Source organism: Dipodomys ordii, unplaced genomic scaffold (assembly GCF_000151885.1).
Source record: "Dipodomys ordii isolate 6190 unplaced genomic scaffold, Dord_2.0 Scaffold3, whole genome shotgun sequence".
Taxonomy (NCBI): domain Eukaryota; kingdom Metazoa; phylum Chordata; class Mammalia; order Rodentia; family Heteromyidae; genus Dipodomys; species Dipodomys ordii.
In genome coordinates this window covers 1961444-1970380 of record NW_012267219.1, presented here as the reverse complement: position 1 = coordinate 1970380, position 8937 = coordinate 1961444, and the positions used below count along the sequence as shown (strand labels likewise).

The following is an 8937-nucleotide window of genomic DNA, read 5'->3' as shown; positions in this document are numbered from 1 at the left end:
GTGGCCTCAAACAGCCATCATTTCGATAACCCCGCCTCCGTGGCTGTCAACCAACGCAGAACATCTGAAGAGCGAGCCCAAGGACGGGCAAAGATAGGCCACATGCTTTCTTCTCACTCCCAACAGGAACTTAGCCCTTTTCCAAGACGTACTTCCGCCAAAAACTCTAACTGACATTCCTATGGCCCAATTACGTTTCGAGGCTCGGAAGGTGGCCCTTCCAATGAAAAAAGAAGTTTTAGATTAGCACCAGTTTAGGCCAATGACAAAGAAGATGAGAAATTTTTAACCTATAGAAGCAGTGCTAAGAATGATGAGCATCCAAGTTGCCCAATGGTTGTGCATAGAGCAGACTAGGTCTCGTCCCAACTGCAGCCTAGCCGCCGGCAGGGACAGCAGCCGCGCTCAGTCTCCACCCGGACTCCGCCATGTTGAGTCTTGTGGGTCGTGTGGCCGCTGCGTCGGCCTCCGGGGCTTTTCGGGGACTCAGCCCTTCAGCTTCGTTACCCCAAGCACAGTTTTTGCTGAGGACTGCCCCAGCAGCGGTCCAGCCCGGTAAGCGTATTCTTCCAGGAGCCTGGGTCGTTACCGTCTTCCCTATGACCTTGAGGTGGGGGCCTGTTGTAGTTGGGGCCTAAAGCATCCGTGGTGCCAAAAGGATGCGTACGGGCAGTGAACTGCCCTCTATTGGCGGAATAACAAGAACAGGTCACTCGTTGGAGATTTATTCGACGAGTGCCGTTCGAATTTTGAGAGTGGAGCTCAGTATGACGGAAAAGTGGTAGGCAGGTGCCTTGACCTTCTCGAGGAAAGGCTGTCCGGAACTCAATAATAACGGATTTTGTGTATAAGGACGGGAAGGCTAATTCAGGCGTGTGGTCTATTGCTGAGTGGCTCTTCTGGACACGCCTTTCGTCCAAAGGGAAAATGGCTGAGCTTGGGCTGAATTTGCTTCTCTTGGTGGGGGAAAGTCGGATATCCGCTGACCTCTAGTCGTCCTGACTCTAGTTCTGTTCAATTTCTTTTTTGTCCGTTAGCCAGAGACTATGCAGCGCAAACGTCTCCGTCGCCTAAGGCTGGCGCAGCCACTGGACGAATCGTGGCGGTCATCGGTGCAGTAGTGGACGTCCAGTTTGATGAGGGATTACCACCTATTCTAAATGCCCTGGAAGTGCAAGGCAGGGACACCAGGCTAGTTTTGGAAGTGGCCCAGCATTTGGGTAAGTAGAATTTTTAGGAGTAGTGAAGACTTTGATTAGCTGAAATATCTGGAAACAAGGCTATACTCCTTCTATGATGATTTTTATCAAAGTGACTTTCGTTCTTCTGAATTTGCTGAAGCCACAATTAGTTCCTGAGAAGGAGCCTATAAATACTTAGTGCCAGCCACCTTGAAATATTATAATACCAGCTTGCCCATACGTCTAACCTTGCGATGCCTTTTATCTAACAGGGGAAAGTACAGTAAGAACCATTGCTATGGACGGTACTGAAGGCTTAGTTAGAGGCCAGAAAGTATTGGATTCTGGTGCACCAATCAAAATTCCAGTTGGTCCAGAAACGTTGGGCAGAATCATGAATGTCATTGGAGAACCCATTGATGAGAGAGGTCCTATCAAAACCAAACAGTAAGTAGTACCTCTTGCTCATCTGTGCACAGAGGAACTGGTTTTTTTCTTGCAGTTTTATACACTTAGGTGGCAAGAAGAATTTTCCTGCTGAAAAAACTTGGTGCTGATTCATTCAATTAAAATCACACATTGCATTTTTTTCCCTAAAGCAAAGATACAGATTTGTAATTATTATTATTATTGTAATTATAGGAACCCATTTGGTTATATAAAGCTTGGGTTTATTGCTTAAGTTGAAGATTTTCTAAAACTGGAAAGGTCTTTGGTTTTCCTATTGGTATGTGAAAGGATGTCTTTAACTAGGTAATAGAAAAGCTTTGTGACAGTTGAAGTTGTCAGGAAATGGGATTGTTGGCTTCTGAGATAATTAAGTCTTTTATTGCTGAAAATTAAGTTAGATGCTAGAGGACAACTTATCTAAAAAGGATTAGATAGGAGCATTGATAAGTACATTTAATTAGTTAAGACTATTAATTGCTTTCAGCTAGGCTAACAGATACAGCTCCTCTTATTTCCTTTACTTTTACAGATTTGCTGCTATTCATGCTGAGGCTCCTGAGTTTGTGGAGATGAGTGTTGAGCAGGAAATTCTGGTGACTGGTATCAAGGTTGTGGATCTGTTGGCTCCCTATGCCAAGGGTGGCAAAATTGGTATGCTAGTGATGGGTGCATGTTTTCCAAAACTAATATGGGGGGAAATCATGCCATGTCATGAGTGGGTGTTGATATTCTTCACTGATGAGTAGCTTCTGACTTTCGTTCTTCTGAGTTTGCTGAAGCCAGATGCCATTCCTGAGAAGAGAAAAGATGGAAAAGAAGTTGGTTCAGTTTGAGACTACAGAGCTCTTAAATATTTAACTTCCCCTAGGGCTTTTTGGTGGTGCTGGAGTTGGCAAGACAGTACTGATCATGGAGTTAATCAACAACGTTGCCAAAGCCCATGGTGGTTACTCTGTGTTTGCTGGTGTTGGTGAGAGGACCCGTGAGGGCAATGACTTATACCATGAAATGATTGAATCTGGCGTTATCAATTTAAAAGAAGCTACCTCCAAGGTGAGTTGCTGAAGTGAATGATGCCACTTCACATAGTACTGACACAGTACTGTGCCAGCCAAAGCCATTTATTTTCCTGTTAATGTCCCAGGACCTATAAAAGGAAATTCCTGTTAAATACTGTCCTATCTCATAACTTCTAATATTACAAGTACATTTTTTTTCCCTCTGATGTGGAATTACTTTTCTACACCTGTCTTTTTGGTAAATAGTCCTGTCATTTGAAAGCTAGCTTGAGGGAGGAGATTGGAGGTGTTTCATGTAACTCAACTAACCTTATTCTGTGCCTTTTACTTACAGAATTAGTTCCTTCCTACGTAAGGAATTTTGTCTTAAAAATATGAAATTATCATTAGGTTTTTGAATTGCATGCACATTGAGTAGGGAAGAGAATTTATTTATTTTTGGGTCCGGTCGTGGGGCCTGAACTCTGGGCCTGGGCGCTGTCCCTCAGCTCTTCAGCTCAAGGCTAGCGCTCTACCACTTGAGCCATAGCGCCACTTCCGGCTTTTTTTCTTTTTGCTTATGTGGTGCTGGGGAATCGAACCCAGTGCCTCATGCATGCAAGGCAAGCGCTCTACCACTGAGCCACCTTCCCAGCCGGGGAAGAGAAATTTGCAAGCAAAATATACTTACACATGGAGAGAACCTGTGGTAGTTTCTCTAATTGGGGATTTTGTTTAGGGATTTGGAGACTGGCTTCCGTTTTCCTCTGCTAGGTTTTCTGATTTGTATGATTACTACAGGTAGCCTTGGTGTATGGTCAGATGAATGAACCACCTGGTGCTCGTGCCCGTGTAGCTCTGACTGGACTGACAGTGGCTGAATACTTCAGAGACCAAGAAGGTCAAGATGTACTGCTTTTTATCGACAACATCTTTCGCTTCACCCAAGCTGGCTCAGAGGTACAAGGGGAAAACCTTGAAGATCTTTGGTTCATGGGGTCTTTGTGTGGAGTTGTGTACACTAGACACTTAAGATCTTTGTTCTTTTTTTTAGGTGTCTGCCTTATTGGGCAGAATCCCTTCTGCTGTAGGCTATCAACCTACCCTAGCCACTGACATGGGTACTATGCAGGAAAGAATTACCACCACCAAAAAGGGATCTATCACTTCTGTACAGGTAAGAAAAATTTTAAGTGAATAAAGGTTTAATTTGTAAAAGGCAAGTTGAGAGGTATAAAAATGCATTTCTTACATCTCAAAAATAACCTGTAAAACACTTTGTTCACATGTTGAAGACTATGAAAGGTTAAAAAATACTCTAATTGACAGTGTAAATGTAGATCACAAAGGTAGTAGTGAGTGTGAGCCAAGTCTGCAGCTGTATGGAAATTGACCATTAAGTATTTACTGTGTTAAAGTAACAAATTTCAAGTATATATAAATAGTATACATAGCAAAGTTATATAAAAATGTGTCTAAATTGTGACTTTGATTCTTTTTTGTGGTGTTAGAGGTTTAACCTTCCAGGGCCTTGTGCATTAAGCATATTTTTTATCATTGGAGTTACACCTTCATCCCTCATGATTCATTTTAATTAACTACTGTGGTGTAGTATAGGAATGTTTTTAAATTAAAAACAAAAGTTTTTGCTGGTCCTGGGGCTTGAACTCGGGACCTGGGTACTGTCCCTGAACTTTGCTCAAATCTAGCGCTTGAGCCACAGCTCCACTTCTGGGTTGTTTTTGGTGGTTAATTGGAGTCTCTCAGACTTGGCTGTCCAGGCTGACTTGAAACTTGGATCATCAGATCTTAGCCTCCTGAGTAGCTAGTATTACAGACATGATGAACTGGTGCCCACCTATTGCTTTTATCTTTGAAAGCTGGTTTCATTGGAGCTAAATGTAGGATGAAAAGAATGACAATGAGTGGGCATGGTGGTTCTGGCTGATAATCCCAGCACTAGGGAGGCCAAGGCAGGGAGGATCTGTTGTATTAAGGCCAGGGTGGGTTACATTTTTTGTCTCTTCCCCCAGAATTGAATGCCAATATCTTTCTGCTGAGTCTTAGAGATAAGAGATAATCTATAAGTTCACTTAATATATGAGCAGCTCTTTTAGATAGACTTTACCCTCATAGGGTACATGCCTGTAATCCTCTTAGTATTTGGGAGGTTGAGGCAGGAGAATTGCCAGTTTGAGGCCAGCCTAATTTACATAGTGAGAGTTTGTCTCAAATAAAATGGTGTGACATAATGGAGAGCTCAGAAAAGGGAATGGCTTTAAATAGAATTAACTTTGGCTTATAGTATTTTTCATGGGTTCTTGACTTACCCTAGGCTATCTATGTGCCTGCTGATGACTTAACTGACCCTGCTCCTGCCACTACCTTTGCCCATTTGGATGCCACCACTGTACTTTCCCGTGCTATTGCTGAGCTGGGCATCTATCCAGCTGTGGATCCTTTGGATTCGACCTCCCGTATCATGGATCCCAACATTGTTGGCAATGAGCATTATGATGTTGCCCGTGGCGTGCAAAAGATCCTGCAGGTGCGTATATTGCTTTGGGGGTTAATAGTCAAAAGATCATAAGTAATTTGAGAACCATATTAGGACTAGATCTTTCCTAATTGTGATTTGATTTGCTTTGGAACGAGGAAATACGACAGTAGTAGTTGGTGCTTGAGGCTTATTTTAACTCTTAGGATTCTGTCTTGAGTTTTTAATTAGCATACATTCGTTACACAGGGGGAAGAATTTCATTGTGACATGTGTACTTGGTTTTAAGAGTCTAAATTAAATGAATATGAATACTCAGGGCTTTTTATTCTTGCTTTTCCATAGGACTACAAATCCCTCCAGGATATTATTGCCATCCTGGGTATGGATGAACTTTCTGAAGAAGATAAGTTGACTGTGTCCCGTGCAAGGAAAATACAGCGTTTCTTGTCTCAGCCATTCCAGGTTGCTGAGGTCTTTACTGGACACATGGGAAAGCTGGTACCCTTGAAGGAGACCATCAAAGGATTCCAGCAAATTTTGGCAGGTAAGATTTTGGGTATAAAACTGAAGGTAAAATGATAGAGAAACTGAAATCCTGAATGCTTGATATTCTCATTCCAGTGATCATCAAATTATATATATCATAGTGGTTTTGTTTTAATTTTAAAAAGCTTATTTTCCACCAATGTATTTGATAATTTAGAGTGCCTTGTATTTGATTCTCTGCTTCTTTTCTTGTGGCAGTTCCTGGGCTTGAACCCAGGGACTCTTGATCTTGCTTGTTTTTTTTTTTTTTTGGGGTCCGGTTGTGGGGCCTGAACTCTGGGCCTGGGCGCTGTCCCTCAACTCTTCAGATTAAGGCTAGTGCTCTACCACCTGCACCACAGTGCCAACTTCCAGCTTTTTTCTTTTTGCTTATGTGGTGCTGAGGAATTGAACCCAGGGCCTCAGGCATTCAAGGCAAGCGCTCTACCACTGAGCCAACTTCCCAGTCCTCTTGCTTGTTTTTTTTACTAAAGCTTGGTACTCTACCACTTGAGCCACAGCTCCACTTTCTGCATTTTGGTGATTAGTTAGAGGCAAGAATCTTACTTTCAGGCTGGGAATGTAGCTTACTGGTAGAGTGCTTGCCTTATATGCATGAAACCCTGGGTTCGATTCTTCCGCAGAAATAGCCCAAAGTGGTGCTGTGGCTCAAGTGGTAGGTACCCTTGAGCCAAAGAAGCTCAGGAACAGTGCTCAAGCCTTGAATTCAAGCCCCAGGACTGGCAAAAAAAAAGTGGCACAGTGGCTCAAGTGGTAGAGCACTTGCCTTGATCTGAAGAGCGCAGGGACAGCGCCCAAGCCCAGAGTTCAAGCCCCATGACCGACCAAAAAAAAAAAAGAGAGAATCTTACTTTCCTTCCCAGGCTGGCTTGGAACTTCAACTCAGATCAAGACTAGCTGCAGGTACAACCTTAAAGGAAAAACGTTATACAAATGAAGAAATTGGGACTGGGAATGTGGGTTAGTGGTAGAATGCTTGCCTAGCATGCATGAAGCTCTGGGTTTGATTCCTCAGTAACCCTGTGGCTCAAGTGGTAGAGTGCTAGCCTTAAGATAAACAAGCTCAACGACAGTGCCTAGGCCCTGAGTTCAAGCCCCAATATTGGCAAACAAAACAAGCCGGGTGCTGGTGGCTCACGCCTGTAATCCTAGCTACTCAGGAGGGTGAGATCTGAGGATCACAGTTCAAAGCCAGCCAGGGCAGGAAAGTCCGTGAGACTCTTAGAATAAACCACTAAAAAACTGGAAGTGGCACTGTGGCTCAAGCGGTAGGTAGAGTGTTTACCTTGAGCTGAATAGCGCAGGGACAGCGCCCAAGCCCAGAGTTCAAACCCCACGACTAACCAAAAAAAAAAACAAAACAAATTGGGAACACACTAAGTTTTAACCTAGTATCACATAGCCATGGTAGCAAGATTTTAAATCCAAGTTACGTTATCTTAACCCATGTTTTTGCTTTTTTTGTCTGTCCTGGGACTTGAACTCAATAGCTTGAGTGCTGCCCCCAAGCTCTTTTGCTGAAGGCTAGCACTCTACCACTCAGCCACCACTTCCAGTTTTCTGATGGTTAATTGGAGATGAGTATCTATCTCATAGACTTTCCTGACAGGCAGGCTTTGAACTGCAATCCTCTTAGCCTCCTGAGTAGGTAGGATCATAGGAAAGAATCACCCAACACCCAGCTAGCATGTTTTCTATTTTTTTTTGGGGGTAGGGAGGCTGAACTCTGGGCCTGGGCACTTGTCCCTCAGCTCTTTAGCTCTACCACTGAGCCACCTTCCCAGTCCTCCCCAGCATGTTTTCTTAATCCATTGTACACCATGTTTTTCAAATCTGACTATAAAAGAAGTACACTGCAAAAGGTTAATATTCCTCCATTTCTTACTAATCTGATTTATTTTCCTTTATAGGCGAATATGACCATCTTCCAGAACAGGCCTTTTATATGGTGGGACCTATTGAAGAAGCTGTGGCAAAAGCTGATAAGCTGGCTGAAGAGCATGCATCGTGAGGGGTCCTCCTGACAAACTAAGCACTCATCCTCATCCTGTACCTTTCCTTGTCCTCCAGTTCTAAAATTTACAGTTTTCTGTGAAAGCCAGATAAGACCCTTGATTGAAGACATGTTCTGTCTCAAGAGTATTTAAGGTTTCCAATAAAATGTATACCCCTCAGAATGTATCTCTTTTTCTTGGTTCTGACTACATTTACTTTTTTTTAGAGGGTAGGTAGACAATATAAGGGTTTGAACTCAGGACCTCACACCTTTTAGGGAAGTGATCTACTGAGCCATGTCAACAGCCCTTATTTTGCACTGATTTTTTTTTTTTTTGAGTCCAGTCATGGGGCCTGAACTCTGGGCCTGGGTGCTGTCCCTCAGCTCTTCAGCTCAAGGCTAGCGCTCTACCACTTGAGCCACAGCGCCACTTCCAGCTTTTTTTTTCTTTTTGCTTATGTGGTGCTGAGGAATTGAACCCAGGGCCTCTGGCATGCAAGGCATGCGCTCTACCACCACTGAGCCACCTTCCCAGCCCCGTGATTTTTTTTTTTTTAAGTAGATAGGATCTCTTTTTGCCCCAGTGTATGCTTGTACTTTGTTCCTATTTTATACTAACTACTATAGTCCTGCAATATGCTTGGCTGGCTCCAACTGTGATTCTGATCTCAGCTCCCTGAGTAAATACAATTACTATGAGAGCCACCATCCCAGTGCTGGTGGCTCATGCCTGTAATCCTAGCTACTCAGGAGGCTGAGATCTGAGAATCATGGTTCAAAGCCAGCCTGGGCAGGAAAGTCCATGAGACTCTTATCTCCAATAAGCCACTCAGAAAACCAGAAGTGGCACTGTGGCTCTAGTGGTAGAGCTTTGAGCTGAAGAGCTGAGGGACAGCCCCCAAGTTCAGGGTTCAAGCCCCACAACCGACAAAAAAAAAAAAATAGCCACCATGCCTATCACTGAAATTTTTGACAACTTGGCCTCAAAGATTCATTCAGCTTTAGCATAAAAAAGGCTATGTATGTTTGGAATGGGGATTATTCTTGTGGATTTATGATCTGCATCTTGTTGTGCACAACTAGATCTGAGCTTTGGCCCACTTGTGAAGTGGCATTTGATCAAAACACTTTTTCTGCTTTAAACATTTTATATAGCACATTTGTGCTTGGTAAAAAAGCAAAGTTTTTTTAGTAAGGCGTAATGGGGAAATGATTTTAAATTTGCTTTTTCCTGTCGTTCATGGGGCTTGAACTCAGGGCCTGGGC

At 43.3% G+C, this 8937-nt stretch overlaps 1 protein-coding gene across 1 annotated transcript; it reads left to right on the top strand.

The window, feature by feature from the left end:
* Positions 1 to 329: 329 nt before the first annotated feature.
* Atp5b (ATP synthase, H+ transporting, mitochondrial F1 complex, beta polypeptide) lies at positions 330 to 7856 on the top strand. The gene is made up of 10 exons (XM_013021434.1): positions 330 to 555; positions 1038 to 1220; positions 1454 to 1628; positions 2161 to 2282; positions 2500 to 2684; positions 3431 to 3589; positions 3684 to 3806; positions 4965 to 5177; positions 5472 to 5673; positions 7586 to 7856. The coding sequence occupies exons 1-10, from the start codon at positions 429 to 431 to the stop codon at positions 7684 to 7686; spliced, it is 1590 nt and encodes a 529-aa protein (XP_012876888.1). The 5' UTR covers positions 330 to 428; the 3' UTR covers positions 7687 to 7856.
* The last annotated feature ends 1081 nt before the right edge of the window (positions 7857 to 8937 follow it).

Bases quoted from the DNA above. Each gene is read 5' to 3' on its own strand.
- Atp5b (XM_013021434.1), top strand. From the start codon at position 429: ATGTTGAGTCTTGTGGGTCGTGTGGCCGCTGCGTCGGCCTCCGGGGCT. The intron at 556-1,037 runs GTAAGCGTATTC...TTTGTCCGTTAG, and splicing joins CCCAGCAGCGGTCCAGCCCG to CCAGAGACTATGCAGCGCAA. The intron at 2,685-3,430 runs GTGAGTTGCTGA...TGATTACTACAG, and splicing joins TAAAAGAAGCTACCTCCAAG to GTAGCCTTGGTGTATGGTCA.